We start from the raw sequence: 16,898 nt of genomic DNA on the forward strand, positions 1-16,898 counted from the left end.
TTCCCCAGTAGTGCCAAGACAATAACATAAATAGTAAGCATTATGAGCACCCTGTAAAGAGAAATGGTAACAGGCCAATCTGGATCCAGAGGTAGCTCCCTGTGCAGGTCCTAAATGAGTATTCATCACTTTCAGACTCACAGGAACCTTAAAATGCTTGAACTATAAAACATGCTCAGTTGAAATTTAATATGGATTTAATCAGGATGTTTTCCATGAAATGCTACTAAGATGTGTGACCAAATTGGATTAAGAATCATACTGGATGTTTTAATTCAGAAGCATCTGCCTTTTGGATGAAAATGATCATGCCATGTGCAGTGTGGAGATACAGTTGTGTTTTTACGAACCTCTAACTTTTATTTCCATTTTAAATATTCTGTAACCCTCCCCGAGATTCACTAAAAGTGAGAATGTATCTAAAATACAAAGTGAATTTCTAATTTAATACTAAAATAGCTCGACTAGAAAAATTCTCCAAGCCAGCTATGCTCCCAGTTGAACCTTAAAGGGACACTATAGTCACCAGAGCAACTACAGCTTAATGTAGTAAATCTGGTGTCTACAGCCTGTCCCTCCAGCCTTAGCACTGTAAAAACGGCAGTGTTTACATTGCTGCCTAGTAACACCTCTAGTGACAGTCAATCAGACAGCCACTAGAGGTGTTTCCTGGGTCAGTGCTGCACAGTGTGCATCATTGGCGTTCAGCGTCTCCACACTCTGCATGTAGGCGCTAAACGTTCCCCATAGAGATACATTGATTCAATGCATCTCTATGAGGAGATGTTGTTTGACACAGTGAGGCATTTTGCTGTACATGCGCCATGGCCTCCCAATGATTTCCTATGGGAAAGCATTAAATTGGCTGACATCATCAAGATTGATGATCTCACCCATGGAGTCAGAGCCAGGCGGAGTAAATTCACCTTTCCAATGCAATACATCAATAGTTAGTTTAACGCTATAGGGTCAGGAATACACTGTATTCCTGACAGTATAGTGCTCATTTAAATTTAAAATTCACTTTGAATTCCCTACATTTCTCACTTTAGGAATAACCCTTCTTGCATAATCAAGTAAGATGAACCCTCACTGATTTAAATACACCAAGATCAGTTCAGGGGCATAACCAGATTTGCCAGGAGGTAATGAAATCATGGAATTCCTCACAGACTGAAGTGGCGAGGGACCAAAGCTATGTTCAAATTTTCATGTTGTAAGAGAATACCAAAAAGTAAACTGCTCACAAGTTAATCTTGACCAAAAATTACCCATCGTTATGAGGTTTGTTTGTTTTTTTAAAAAAAAGAGAATTGGTAAATAATAATAATTAATAATATTAAAATTTTATGTTGGATAACATTAACCATACTTTCTGAAATACTCATACTCAAGTGTGTGATTATCTGATAAAACGACTATTTCTTCCACTATAACCACACCTCTCGTTTTATATTTATATACTGTTGTGTTTATTTACCCACGTTGGTGGCATGAATATAAACCAGGAGTGGTAGCTGTATGTGGTTATATGCTAACCATGTCCATTTCTTACTTTCTATGATACATGTATTTAATTTAAGCTGTAGTGAATGTGTGTTAGTGTTTCATTTTATAGGTTATTAAGTATCACATATGTTTTTATTAACAGCCTGTGTCCCTTGGAAAAGTTTGCATTAGTAAGATGTTGCTTCTTCTTCTTCTTGTCTACGCCTTTTCAATGTCATTGAGGCCTCCTGAGATGTTGTGAATCTTGGTGGCTTCTCAAGCATTGAAGAGGATGAAGCTCTTTATTCTTCTTTCTCTCTTTTGCTTTTATTTGCTCTCTTTGCTTTCCCCCTGGAGGCAGCGAAAGTGGGCGCAGCACCCCAAGCTTATCCATGTGCTCAGACAGCAAATCTTCACCTTCTTCCTATCACCAAGCACCTAGACATTTCCATGTTCCAGGTAGGCTGGAATCTCCGACAACGTCTGAGTTTTATTCTCTGATCATTAACTGTTTCCGCAGGGTAAGATATGACATTGCTCAGGTCTTTTTGATGCTCTCAGAGCCGATTTAGTTTGTATTGCACGTGTCTGTGTTTAGAGGCGACATATTTTCCTAGTACTTTAAATGCAAATATAAAATACCACAAGAAGAGCGTTATCAAGAAAAAATGTTTAATAATGTATTTACTTGAACTTCTCTGAGAAATGCATGTAAGGGCAGATTAACATCAGCAAAGCCTTGGGGCTACACGGTTACAAATGGCTCTATCCTACATATTAACCATAAATCACTATTTCCATCACCGTAGTCCAGAACCGTATAATTAGTGTTTACTATTTTTTTAGCACATTCCAGGGCTCTGTTATATCCCAGCTTAATTGAACTAACTTTATGTTAAGAGTGGGCACTTCTAGCTGGGGAATGTTGGTCACCTGCCCATGGATCACGTGACTTCCTTTTGCCCCAACGTTAATCAGCTCCTACAGGCATATGGTATTTTCCCAGATATAATAAGAGTATAATAATCACATTTATTGTAGGGCTAGATTACGCTGCTAACAGCTTTTATCATGCTCTAACCGTCTTGATTATAGGTTCTCTATCACATACAATATGTGATATTCTCAAGCCTTTGCTTTTTTGCTCCAAATGAAAATAAATTAGCTGCCGCCTATATTTTCTCATTATTTTATTCTTTCCTTTTTTTTTTTTCTTTTCTTTTCTTTTTTTTATTTCTATAGACACTGGAGTTAAAGATAACATCTATAGGAAACCCCCTATCTACAAACAGCATGGTACAGTCCCCATTTTGCTTGCTGCTATTTGCCTTTTGCATGCTTTTTGACAAAATCCTCTGATTTGTTTAATTTGCATCCATTGAAACACATGTTTAATATATACAATTCATGAAAATTTTCACTGTATAATAGTGAACCATGTGGAGTCTTCTCGTTAGAACCGTGTAATTGTTCGCCTATTTACAGTGAATCTGTTTAAAGTGGATCTGTTACCTTTGAAATTTAATTTTGTCCTATTACATATACTACCTGAATGTCACCATACTATATGTCTCTGCTTTAGAAAAACTGTGATTGGCATGAATAATCAGACTATTTTCCACCAGCAACAACTCTACCTTGTGTCTTCTGGTGGCTTTTCTTGAAATTGCTACATAGTTACTCGTTTTGGAATAACTTAACAGAAAAGAATGGGCATGCAAATAAGGTAAAGATGGCTTCCTCTTGTAAGGCCACTATTCACAAAGGTTCCAGGTCCACTTGATCAGGAAAACCTTTAACTGGATATTTCTAAATGCATGTGTAAAATAAAGCCATCGTTACCTTATGCTCTATGATTTATGGATCAATTTATAAACATACATTTTAAAGTTTATTTATTTTATTTATTTATACAGAATGGGCACATAGAATGGTGGCATTAACATTTTAGACTTACAGGTTAAGAGTGGTCGTGCTTGTATGAGCTCACAAGGAAAAGGTCAATATTGTTATAGTCATAGAAGAGGCCAAATGTAGCCTACCTGCCTACTCTGTAGGTTTTATGGTTTGTCAATAAATGTTCCCAATTAGTTTACTATTGTAAGAATAATTCAATAAATTGTTTTATGAAAGAAATATTAATTGTGTATCGGGGAAGGTGGTTAGTACTGAGGCTGTGGTGGTAAAGACTCAACAGAGGACTATCCACATGCTGGCATATTAGCCTAGATTTTACACCAGAGATACTCCATCACGATTGTGACCCTCAATAATAGAGTTCAATAACCCACATCAAGAAAGTATGTAAGAGTAAGCTTCTCGGATACGTTGAGAAGGGTGGAGATTAAATGTGTGCCTACACTCAGCACTTGGTAGTAATATCCTAAAGTTAGATTATTTGGATATCAATTTTGGTAATAAGCATTTAGACATTTATTTGCCTAAATAATTCATTTGGAGCTATTTGCATTACTTTCTAAAAATGTATAGAATATGTGATATATTTACACAATGCACGATAAATCAAAATCTAAAAATAATCTTCTCAGCCTGGGGTATTCAAGTATGGTTCTCAAAGTCATACCTGGGGATTTTCATGGCATGCTTCCCCAAAAATCTCTCACCTTCTTTTGGGATGGGTGCAGGAAGCAGGAGCTTTAAGTTACCTGTCAAATCCAGCAAGTTCTCCAGTTGACTAGAAGGAGTTGAATATTTTTGAAGTCCACCAAAATTAAAGGTGCAAATTCCATCACACTCAATAACGAAATTCAGGCTGCTTTCTTTGCTCCTGTTTTTAGCTTTCTCCTGTATACTGAGAGTACCAGCCAGGTCAGGCTTTATATTGAGATTTAATAGAATAGTAAGTGTTAATGTAACATCTTGTGACGTGTGTTCTAGAGTGTTTAACGCCTTGTTTTCTTAGCTGCCTCAACATATCTGTGCCATACATTCCATCATGACATATGTTTGTGAAGAACTATATTGACGTATGGTGGTACATCATGAATGGCTAAAGTACATGGTGGATTTACTTTAAATGAGTTTTCTTTCATACTATTTACTGACAGCCGTGGGTCTCAAACTTTGCCTGGGGGCTCATTTACAAACATTTCTCAAACAATTCTCCAATCAAGGTCTTTCTGCTGTAACCAGACACTATAATTGAGAAACTGTCTCAGCATTTGCAGCATCAGCTTTGAGGAACAGATAATTAGTTGCACTTTGAGCTAAAGGAGTGGTCGCACTCTCCATAAATGGTATTGCACCTTTATAACTGATCCCATTAACGTCCATTTGAGTGAAGTAGCTGAAAAAGGAGCAGAAAAAGTGTATATGTGTTTCATATTAATTTTTTTTTTTTTAAATAATTAACAGACATCTCTTGTGTAGCTGTTTATTTCACTAATCTGTCAACTGCTAACGAAATGGAATGGCTGACCGAAATAGCTAACAATCTTTCCAGCTCAGCTACTTTGTAAAATCATTTGCATTTTGTCAATTCACCACAATTTATGTCTCGGTCTCATTTTTTTTATTTTATTTTTATCTCCCTACATACCTGAATAGATTATGTTCCCTGTGGAGTCCCCTAATAATTTAAACCCGCTCTAGAGCTTGAAGTGGTTGGATTTTGACTTAATGTAGCTGTTGGGATAGCCCTGCATCTAATTTAACTTGCAAGGTAGTGATGGTGTGTGACCCTGCCTGTGTCCACGGCAGAGAGCTTCGGAATATGTTGTCAGTTTCCCAGGAGCAATCTGCTTGCCATTATGGAGTCAATAAAGAACCGAGTACCCTATAGGTAGAGCAGCAGTCCACAACTCACTTTTCTCCTGGGAGGATAGAGAACTCAACTGAAGTTGTGCATATGGTGAACAGACTTGCATGCAAAACGTTGGCACAGTTAATACAAACAACTAGGAACTTTTGTTCTAGGCCAGGGGCAGGCAACCTTCAGCATACCAGATGTTCTGGAATACATCTCTCCTAATGCTTTGCCTTCATTATGGCTGTGAGAGCATCATGGAAGTAGTAGTCCACAACATTTGGAGTGCCAAAGGTTTCCTGCCCCTGTTCCAGGCAATCTGAGCGACAGGCTTAGAACAGCTGTGAGTTTAACAGAACACTCACGCAATTAAGTTCTAAGCCTCTGTCAGAGCCGAGAGTTGGCCCAGGGTGTTCCATGCAATTATGCAAATTTGTGATGGCCTTTAATGTTTTAGTGGAAAAAAGACTGGCACCATTTAAAATACTCCAGAGGCAGCCTTTATATGCTTAAAGGAATACTATAGTGCCAGGACAACAAAGCTGTATTCCTGAAACTATAGCTCCCTCTGCCTTCCACCTCCCACCCTCAATGTCCCTGAGTGCTAGGTAGAGGCTTCGCCTACTCCGACGTTACTCGACAAGGGAGCGCTAATGCACGTATTAGGCCTCCCCATAGGAAAGCATTGAATCAATGCTTTCCTATGGGGAAATAGCTGACACTAGATGTTTTCATGCAGAGTGTGAGGACGTCCAGCGTCAGTTAGTTACGGAAGCGCCTCTAGTGGCTGCCTGGTAAATGTTTTACATTGCAGCCCTAAGTGCAATACGGACACTGCACCCAGACCACTTTGATGAGCTGAAGTGGTCTGCGTGCCTCTAGTGTCCCTTTAACAACTCTTACAATTAAAATCCCATTCTGTTTTTGTTTTTTTTGCTTTTGTTTTTAATGTAATTATTTAGCCAAACCATAGTTCTTAACAAAATAGATATAAAGGAGAATCGATTTTCTGCAGCTATTGTACCTCTAACTGTGTAGGTCTAGTAAGAAGCCGGAAAAGTTACACAATATCACAGACATGCAGCCATTAACAGCAGCCGACAGCAATAGATTCAGTTATTGTTTGGCATCAGGATGCTAAGAATGTATTGAGAGTACAAATGGTCCCACTGAGTAGCATTGGGTGCAGTGATTGGCAGATGCATCTAATTGGTTTAACCCCTTAAGGACCAAACTTCTGGAATAAAAGGGAATCATGACATGTCAGACATGTCATGTGTCCTTAAGGGGTTAAAGTCATTACTGTCCATGACTTCCCCAGAAGAATAAAGGTAAGTGTAAGGTCTTTTTTAATGATCTTTTAAAAAACTAAAGGGGCTAGGTAATATGAAATAAAGAAGAGACACATCTAACTGACAAAAAAAAACAACATTTCTTAGAGTATTTCTTTAATAAGAATACAAAACAGCTGCTACTAAAAACGTGAAATTATCTTTCTATGTTCCTTTTTAGCCTTCTTAGGATGAGTTGCTTATAGAATTCCAGTTAATTTGATGGCCTGATTTTGCTATTAAGGCTTCCTTTTGTCTGGTTGGTTTAGTAAGGAAAGGGGATGCTAGATTTACTGGTTATGGCCTTGATTTAATATTTTTGCATCAGTTTGAAATGATTAATTATTATTGGATAAACTTTTAGATTTAATTAGTATTATGAAATATCTTAAAATGTTTAGATTTTTTATATTTACATATTGCTATATATTTTTGGAAAGTCATTCTTTCTGTCAGATTCAACAGTCCTCCTGTGCACACAGGACCCTAGGGTAACTTACAGAGTAAGATAGTCTGCTCTTTTTACCTTTGATTTATACTGAGACCTGCAAAATGAAGTGAAGTCTTAATTTTTAAGCTTGTATCAACTGTTTTGAAATGTTTGGACATGTTTTGAATAAAATATTTTTTTTGTAGACTTTTAAAACTTGCACACTTTTTTGGAGGGATACATATTAAGCATATGGACTGTAAACTTGTTGTAACATACTTTTTATGTGTAAGCACTTCATTATCAGCACAGATGCATAAAACACTCACATACCTTTTAAAAAAGACACTATAATCACCAAAACAACTTTAGCTTAATGAAGCAGTTTTGGTGTATAGATCATGCCTCTTAAGTCTCACTGCTCAATTCTCTGCCATTTAAGAGTTAAATCACTATTGTTTCTGTTTATACAGCCCTAGCCACACCTCCCCTGGCAGTGACTCACGCAGACTGTATGAAAAAAGTTTTTTCAATCAGATGTTACCTTGCTTTAGAAGTTTTTTTCTCCTGCTTTGTAAATTGAACTTTAATTAGACAGAGGCAGCTCCTGCAAGGTCTGGGAGGCTATTAACCGAGCAGGAGATAAGAAATTCTTAATTAAACAAACTGTGCAATAAAGGAAGTGTAAACATTGGATCTCACTTTACAGGAAGTGTAAGTCACATGCAGGGAGGTGTGACTAGGATTGCATAAACAAAGTCATTTAACTACTAAATGGCAGAGAATTGATCAGTGAGGCTGCAGGGTCATGATCTATACACCATGAGTGCTTCATTAAGCTAAAGTTGTTTTGGTGACTAAAGTGTCCCGTTAATGAGAAGAAAGCTTTTAGGACTTGTGGTACTTAAAGGGACACTATAACCATCCAAACCATCTTACTGTTTTGGTGCATAAGTGCTGCAATGTTTACATTTTGTCAAAAAACCCTACTCTATGCATTGTCAGCCAAACAGCCACAGAGCCACTTTCTCCTACAGCGCCTTTGATTATCGAAGAACTTCACATTCAGCATCCCACACAGCATATTGATTCTAAATGCAGATAATGCTTCTTATAGAGTAGTATTGGATTCAGTACATCTCATAGAGAAGCATTAGATCGGCTGGTTTTGGTGATTTCTATGCACAGGTTGTGTCCCTTCAATCTTCCCTATGATAGGCATCTGGTTGGTCAGATATCTTTATTAACGATCACAATGTGTATTAGGCAGCAGTGAAGAGACTGCTTCGGTGCTGGAATATAGATACGTTTAATTGTTTTTGTATGTTTGTTTGTTTTTTAACAGCAATCTAAACATAAAGTGGAACAAATCTGACATTAAATACAATATAATTTTTAAATTTACAGTGTTTAATTAACTCCTTATAGACTGACTAAGGATTATTTCTGCTTTATTTGTTTCCACAACATAGGATTGCTTTATTTATTTTGGTTTTTTTATTTCTTTTGTTTCTTTACTTGAGACATTTTTTTGTTGTGTTTTATATAACAAGCAATGGGACGTATCCGGTTGCAGTAATGTTGCACTGCGCCCTTGTATTTTGTTACAGCAGTAGACAGAGATAACTGGTTTGATTTATGGTTCAATGACCTCCAGCCTGCCCTACCACGCTCTTGTTTTTCTATACTGCTGACCACTTGTATTCAAGTTAACCTCAAGACATGCTGGGACGTTTGAAAAGTCCCCAGATTTTTCTTCTATTTTTTTTTTTTGTGTCATTTTTGAAGATTTTGTTGTGATATGAATTATTTAATGGCACATAGTATACTTTCTACTTTGCATAAGCAAAATAAAAATAATTAGAAAACAATTAGAATTTGTTTTCTTGCAAATGACCTCTTGTTTAGTGAATATTCTCCCTTCTTATACATTTAAAAAGGTGATATGACAAATAGAAGCACTGCACATAATCAGAAAAATATATATTGTGGAAACACCCAGATTTTCCAGAAAATTCCTTTTCAGAAACAGAAATAATGAGTAGGTGCTAAACTATGCCAAAAAAAACCTGCTTCTAATTATTGTTAACTATTTTGTTTTCTCTCTCATGTGCATGACTCATTGGTCTCGTAAAGGGACAAGGTCTTCAAAATGTTTATAAGAACTACCATTTAGCAATTTTAATAACTGCCCATACCTTATTTTGCTCATTTTTACTCTGTTCCGACAGCTTTGGGGTTTTGTGAAATAAAATCAGAATTCAGCTAACTTGAGCAAGTTCTGATGGGAACAGTGGCCATTTACCATTATCAGTGAATTTATAGACCCTTTTACTCTTACTAGGAACTAATCATCTTATCATTGATCATTGCAAATAGGGAAGGGCGGTCGGCGGGGCCGGGTTGCCGAGCCGAGCGGTCGCAACTCACACCGGCTCCGGCAGAGAAAAGACTAAAATAACATAAACCACATAAAATACCCACGATACCTGCCGAAACCAGAAACCAGAGGGGAGACCAGGTGGAGAGGAACCGGGGAGTGCAACGATCGAGCACATACTGAACCCTCGGCGCACACAGCGACCCCTGAGGCCTACGTTGCATGATCCCGGCCCAAAAGGCGGAACTTCAGAGGCTGGAGGAGGAGACACACCCGGTGTGCGACGCTCCGATACACGGAGCTAAACAGGCCGACGGATACACAGTACCCGCATAGCGCCACGAGGCGACCCACACACGCACGCAACTGAAACCCGCGCTGGGACACCCGGACCCCCGGGGCGGCGGAACTCACGTCTGGACTCCCCCAGGCGGCGGATGGGTCGATGGAGAACCGGCTCTGAACCCCGGATTTGGTGGTGGTCTGTGAGACAACAGCCCCCAACTCTGTGAGCCCGGTGGGGCTGTGAAGCGTGGGCCCGCCGGCGGACCGGTGGCCGGAGGGCACGTGCCGGCAACATGTAAGTGGCCGGAGGAGGGTGAGGCAAGACAGGGCTGGGGCCCCGGGAAGGCCCTTCTGAAGCTGGGGAGGTGCAGGAGGTGAGTGCACAGCGGACTCTAAGGTGGGGAGGACACAGAAACCATAAATCATAGAGCATAAGGTAAGCCCCCTAAAGACACAGAAACCTGCCTGGGAGGGAAAAGGGGGAGGACTGTCATACCCGGGGGAACTGGTGAGACTCAGGGGGGTACAACGGACCCACCATGTGCAGTACCATTCCGAGGTAGCCATGGGAAGGTCACACCAGAGGGAAGCCCGAAGAAAAGCCACGGAGAAGGCCGCCAATTGCACATCAGATGGCTTCATCACGCCGGGTGCCATTACGCCCCCTCCAGCGAAGTGACTTGTATGTTAAAATTTAGACCCTGCTTGGCTAGGGCTTACCATGCTAATGTTTCCTATTACATAAGCCCATGTACATAAGATATACTCTTTAATATGTATACGTCTAAGCCAATGGCGCATTGCTAATAGCTATGATTTATTATAGCCTCACGATGCCAGACAACGGCACCGCTTCTGCAACAAAAGTTTTAAAGTTCTTATTTTACAGCCTTACGTCATACACAGTTAAATATACAGGGTACAACATGTTAAATAATATGGTAGTATGCACGACCCTTTTACCAGAACTATATGGTGTGTTAAGTTAATTACGTTATTTAAATGAGCATTTACAGGTTTACATGCTTACAAGTTGCTCTATTTTATTTGGCTATAAATATGCAGGATAGACGGATAAGAATCAGGCCAGGCAGCAAGAGCTTAATGATATGTTATCATCCAACGCCACATGATTATTAGATACTGTAAAGTTTGAACATTGCCCTAATAAGAAAGACGACAAAAACACGCTCAAATGTAATATCATATTAAACGTTGTAGAATAACAGACACGATTGATGAGCCTCTGCGCAGGCAACGATTTGAATAACCATTCATGCAATGAAAATCAGGCCTCTGCGCAGGCACTAACCCGCTTTAACACTAATACGTGAGCTTATATACAATGCATACAGTTTTATCTTTGTTTTCTTAGCCTTATTAGTTTTCTTCAAACCTTTCATCAAGATATATCTGTGTTCAAGCCCACAAAGCGCAGTTATTGGATACTTAACCATGCAGCTTAACACCCACATGCAGCTAGCATCACATGTTATATTGGTTCATTGTGTACAGTCGGTGCTGTAATACATGGAAATGCATTCCTGCAAAATACATGTATGTTCAAATGTTCTGATCAAATCGCCTCTGCGCAGGCGATAATCCGCATTTACTTTTATGAACCGATAGTTAAGCCTCTGCGTAGGCGACTGTTCGCTTTAATGAAAATCTGTCTGATATGAGAACTCAAGACACGATACCAATAAACATATTTAAAACAAATAGGGAAGTGCAAAAAATATGACTTTTGTTTGAGTTAATACATTTTAAAAAAAACATTTTGAATGATTTAAATGCTCAATCAAATGCAAGCAAAAGTATACACATTTCCTGATAATTTCCAGTAAGGTTTATAAAAGGGTAGTATATATTGACGGACTAGATGATCCTGCAAGCCATCACTCCACAAAGCATCGTCGCAGCTAAAATAGACCTTCTACCACTCCATGTGGTGAAAGAGAAGGTAATAAAAACTGGGCCAGGTAGGCGGCACAATAATAAATATGATCCATATTCCATAACAAGTCTAAATGCAAAACCAGCTGAGATTACTTTTTTTCCTATCCAATTCACTGTTCATTTTTTTTTTCTTATTATTTTTTTTATTTTTTTTCTAGGAAAGTGGTACAGTAACATGACATAACCAGTAACGAGACACGCAGTGTTACAGCATGTATTGATGTTACAGCATGGATATATAACATAAAGAGGGTGTAACATAAGATGAACATGTCCCATAAGAAAGGGAGTAAAACACAAGGATTAAAAAAAAATAGCATATCTACCATGGTGTCAAGTAACATAATATAAATTACCTTAACGATAAATTAAAGCCACACATAGTCACAAAAGGTTGTTACGCTAATCAGCAGCTGGATAGTGTGACAGTGGTCTAAAACAAGGTCCAGGTAGTTACCAAAACTCAAAGAAACCAATCTCAGTACATATCAAGGTATAACCTCCGCTAAATAATATAATAGTGTCCTGGTCGGGTTGTCCCATCCCATCCACCCCTGAAAGGGAGGTAGGCAGAGAGAGAAAGGGGAAGAAAGTTTTTTTTAAAAAGGGGGGGAGACGAAAATGAAGGGGGACAGGTGTCCCCACCGCTCACACCCCTGATATCTGCATCCCACTTACTAGCTCCAATTATTCTATTATAACACAGCTTATCACAGACCTTTCTATGTGTGGATTTTAGTTTGAGTAGTTCCCTCTTAAAGAGTTGTAAAATATAACGAAAAAAAAACAAAACGCTTGGTGATTCATCATCTTTTCACAAGTTATTAAATAGCACTAGATTTTAAATAACTTGCCAAAATTAAGAAGAATTTCTTTATCACTGAACAATAATTCCCATGCTGTTTTCTTCCTATGACACACGCATGTTTTATTTTGTGTAATGTGTACGCTCGTTGTCTATAAAGCATGTCGTGCAATCTGGTTTATGCAAAGCCTACTTTTCATGTTGGTTTTCTTTGCAAAAAAATGTGCCGCATTATTCATGTGCAGACCATAAAGAGAAGAAAATAATTCCACTGAAAAGATTTACTAAAAGTCTGTTTCTGATTTTTTAGGTAATATGCAAAAGTACCTATCTCTGTGAATGTAAGAGGAATTTTAGGCAGTAACGTCGTGGAGGGATTTATACACTAACAGCGTTTTTTAAAAGTGTGAATTGTAAATTCAAAGTCAATTTCAAATTTTAAGTCAAATTGAAAACATAACTAATTTTTCCAATTTAGTTATTTTTAAAAAAATAATTTGAAATTCTCTTTGAATTCAATTTGAATTCCCAACAACATTCACAAATGTGTGAATTACCCTGTCAGTAGTGAATCCTGGTGAAATAATTACCAAATTTGCAAATCTTACACCGATTAGTTTGAAAGTTTGAAAAACGATCCACGTAAGTTATATCCCCAATTTAGTTATTTTGGCCTAAATCTAGCAGATTTAAATTTACTGGATTGTTTGTTTACTTTTTTTTTTTTTTTTTTCCTATCACCTTTTGTTTCAGCATCAAGAAGATCCGAAGGGGACGAAATCAATTTAGATCCAGATAGTAGCAAGGTAAAGTTCTAGAGGTGATTGCATCAACTTGCTTAAAATACTGGAATCACTGGTTACCAATAACAAGATAATACAGTATATTGTCATAGATCAGAGTTACTACTATTACTCCGTTACGCCTAGTAAAACGTTGTTTTTGTTTTTGGTTCAGGTGAAAACAAATTGGCTTATTCTCAAGGGAGAGATTGACGGACAGTGTAACTCCACAGATACCGATACACGGTCATTGTCTCACAGCTCTGGATCCTACAGAGATGCGTCGAAGAACACTCAAGGTGATGGGTCTTACAACAGTGAGTAATTTTATATGTGTTGATTTCAGTAAGTAATGACAATATTTGAATCAAATTATCAGAGAATAATTTATCTTACTTTCTTTTAATTCTGTTTGGCGTCTATTTTTAGTCCTTCTTAAATATGTGAGGAACCTCTACCACCCATGGACGATTCCTTACTGTCCCACTACAGCTTTGTGTGTTAACATGGCGTAAAGTCATGATTTCATTAAAGACACGGATGTGAAAATTATGCTGCCCTCTTTATTTCTCTCGACAGCAAAGAAAATATTTTTTTAAAATATTCATAACCCAAGAGAGGAAAAAATATTAGATGAAATAGCAACATAACAACCTATCACAGTGTCCAAAGGGCTTTAAATGCCCAAATCTGTCGGACATTTATAATTCACTGTTTTGTTTTCTCATTGATTGTTCCTACTTTGCTTTCTGGTTTTCTGCAGTCATTAACTATTGTATGCAGCCATCCATTCTTATGTCATATCCAGCCTGTCTTGATGTACATTTGCTTATTTTTTTTTATTATTTCTTTATTGCCGTCGTCAAAAGTTGCATTGACTTTTTTTGTACTCTTTTGTGCTCATTTCCCAGACTGTTGCTCTAATTGGGCTTGATTGATGATTGTATGTCTGATTTATAACATTCTTTTAAAAAAAAAAATAATATTTTACTGCAGTCAAACAAAATAGCAAATTGAAAAGCAAAATAAATATTTGGCTTGTCAAGGTTGAATATAAAGTTGCTTGTTTAAAAAAACTAGAATCATATTGTGTTACCTTAAATGTGATAAATGTTGCATTTTCTAATTAGATGAGCCCCTTCCTCCCAAAATCATTAGGAGAAATCTTTCTGATTTAAATTTCATCATCAAGCTGGTATAGTAGAAAAAACAGTGAGATACTAAAAAGTAATCATAGTTAATAGTTAAAGCTATGTATTAAAGGAACACTATTAGGTCAGGAATAAAAAAAATGTGTACCTGACCATATATTGTTAAAAACACGTATAGGATCCCTACTCCCCTTTTCCCCCTTAAGTAAGTAAAAAACTCTCATTTTTCCAGCACTGTGCGAGTCCACCTCCTTGGCTGACATCATCAAAATTGATTGGCTGAGAATGTTAATTCTTATGAGTTCGGCCAAGGAGGTGAGACGGGGCAGGTCCAAGGTCCAAACGCTGCCCTAGCGCATCAGCATCTCCTCATAGAGATGCATTGACTCAATGCATCTCTATGGGAAACATTCAGCATCTCCATGCAGAGTGTCACTGTACAGCACTGCCCCAGGAAACAACTCTAGTGGTAATCGGAGGAGTTTTCTCTGAACATTGACATTAAAAAGGCTGCAGAGACTGACTATACTCACCAGAACAACTACATTAAGCTGTAGTTGCTCTAGTGACTATAGTGTCCCTTTAATTGCCCCAGCAAAACAATTGTAAAGACAACAGCAAAAACCATATGTGAGGAAGGCTGAACTTGATGGACACATATCTCTTTTTAGCTATGTAACTATGTAACATTCTTTTATACACCTTGCCCAGGTGGGGTCTTTTCAGGATAGTGCAAATGGCAACTACAGTCTGGCATCTGTGGGCTGTTTTAAAACTGTCTATTTCTTTTACAATATTCAATTAGTTCATGGTGCAAAAATTTATTGTACCCCTTTCACTCAGCACCCCAATCCCACACGTGAACTTACTATTTACAGATATGAGTCCTGATCCTTTTCTATAGTCACCCAAATGTCCTGTCTAAATCACAGAAGCCAAATATGTCCTGTAGAGAAATCTCTTTGATCAGTACCTCCAACACAGAGCTGAGCTGACTGTTTTCAGTGGGATTTTTTTGGTCCCTGGAAGATAGCTAGGTTTTCCATGTTGAAGTGCAGTGGTATCTACAACACATGCCTATTTGAGCGGCTCATTCTGCTACTTGTTTTAATTTCTCAGCATGCAAAAAAAAAGTAAAATGTATTCCCGGCTGTTTTCATTTAGTATGCTGCTAACAACCAGGTGTCTGCTAAATGGGTCTAGTTCTGTGTACCTGACCACCCCGCTGATGGATCAACCGATTCAAAACAAATGTATAGATCTAGTGCATTTACATTAAGTAAAAAGTAAAATGTCTCTATTTTCCAGGTTTACTATACTCCAAGTCAGCATCCCTTCCTGGTTATGGTAAAAATGGTCTAAATAGAGTGAGTATGTCTCGTTTTACTGTGCATTTATATAGTGACGTGTTAGGAGGGTAAACATTTTTACACTTGCCAGTTTGCCTGCCGACAGTAAACTTTGGACAGCCAGGTTTTGTAATCCTAAAGATCACTCCGTACTTTTTTTAACGACTCAAAAAAGTCTTCTTCGAACTTGCGCAGTTAGCCAATATCTATATATTTTCAAAACAGTCTTATCAAATAATTTTACCACAAAATGTATAACAAGAAATAATATATCCAGTCAATCACAATTGTGCAACTTAGCAATGTGCACATGAGACATAAAACAGTTATAAATATTGTTCTAATGTTGCTATGGCAACACATCTGCTAAAGATGACCGAGGACCGAAACCACATCCTAACCGTATCCTGCAGTTCCATTGTTCATTCCCCACAATTCCTGATTTAGTAAAACTATTTTGTGTTCTTAATTATGACCCTGTATTTAGGCCCATCAGCACCAGGTCCATTAGGATTGTCTGGTAATGTGATTACAGCTCTTATTATTAGAGGAACACTACATGCACCATAAACAATACAGCCTGCTGGAGTGCCACTCATGGCACCGTGCACAGTAAGATGTCAAGCCATTTTAGGATGGATTTTGCATCTTAACTGGATCTTGCTTGGTACCCATGCTCCATTGTGTTTTCTCCAGCAAAAGGAACCAGGTGTTTCTGTAGAGGGAAGCACAGCTAATGAAAGACAGTGTTCATTGGCTTAGAGCACTCAGCAGATCCTCTCAACCAATGAATGCGGTCCTGCATGGTCCATGTGGCTTTTCGTAGCAGAGAAGATCAGATGTAGGGGATGCATCATGGGCACTCGGTGGGATCGAGGAATGTTGTGAAACCATGCTAAAACAGTTTATCACCAATTATAATGAAGGAATCAATGTGAATATAGAGTGTTAAATCACCATTCTTTTAAAAAATACAACAATTAAGATGTGGGTAGCAAATCTGAATTATGCATCTTCCATGTGTGACAAAGACAAAAGTACACTAAAAGTGCAATATGTTAAAAATAGGTTTGAAGCCTGGCTAAGCATTATTTGAAATGTAATTTACAAGCATTAAAGGGTGCCAAGGGTAGGCACTAATAACCATAACTACTGAAAGGACTGCACAGGGA

General features: G+C 38.1%; 1 protein-coding gene across 1 annotated transcript in view; it reads left to right on the forward strand.

The window, feature by feature from the left end:
• Positions 1 to 16,898, forward strand: part of ABLIM2 (actin binding LIM protein family member 2) — a 127,031-nt gene that overhangs the window by 79,051 nt on the left and 31,082 nt on the right. Inside the window, exons 13-17 of the mRNA XM_063457740.1 lie at positions 1,846 to 1,947; positions 2,731 to 2,784; positions 13,198 to 13,250; positions 13,402 to 13,543; positions 15,686 to 15,744. Coding sequence (XP_063313810.1) covers positions 1,846 to 1,947; positions 2,731 to 2,784; positions 13,198 to 13,250; positions 13,402 to 13,543; positions 15,686 to 15,744 — 410 coding nt within the window. The remainder of the gene's footprint in view (positions 1 to 1,845; positions 1,948 to 2,730; positions 2,785 to 13,197; positions 13,251 to 13,401; positions 13,544 to 15,685; positions 15,745 to 16,898) is intronic.

Source organism: Pelobates fuscus, chromosome 6, assembly GCF_036172605.1.
Source record: "Pelobates fuscus isolate aPelFus1 chromosome 6, aPelFus1.pri, whole genome shotgun sequence".
NCBI classification, from domain to species: Eukaryota; Metazoa; Chordata; class Amphibia; order Anura; family Pelobatidae; genus Pelobates; species Pelobates fuscus.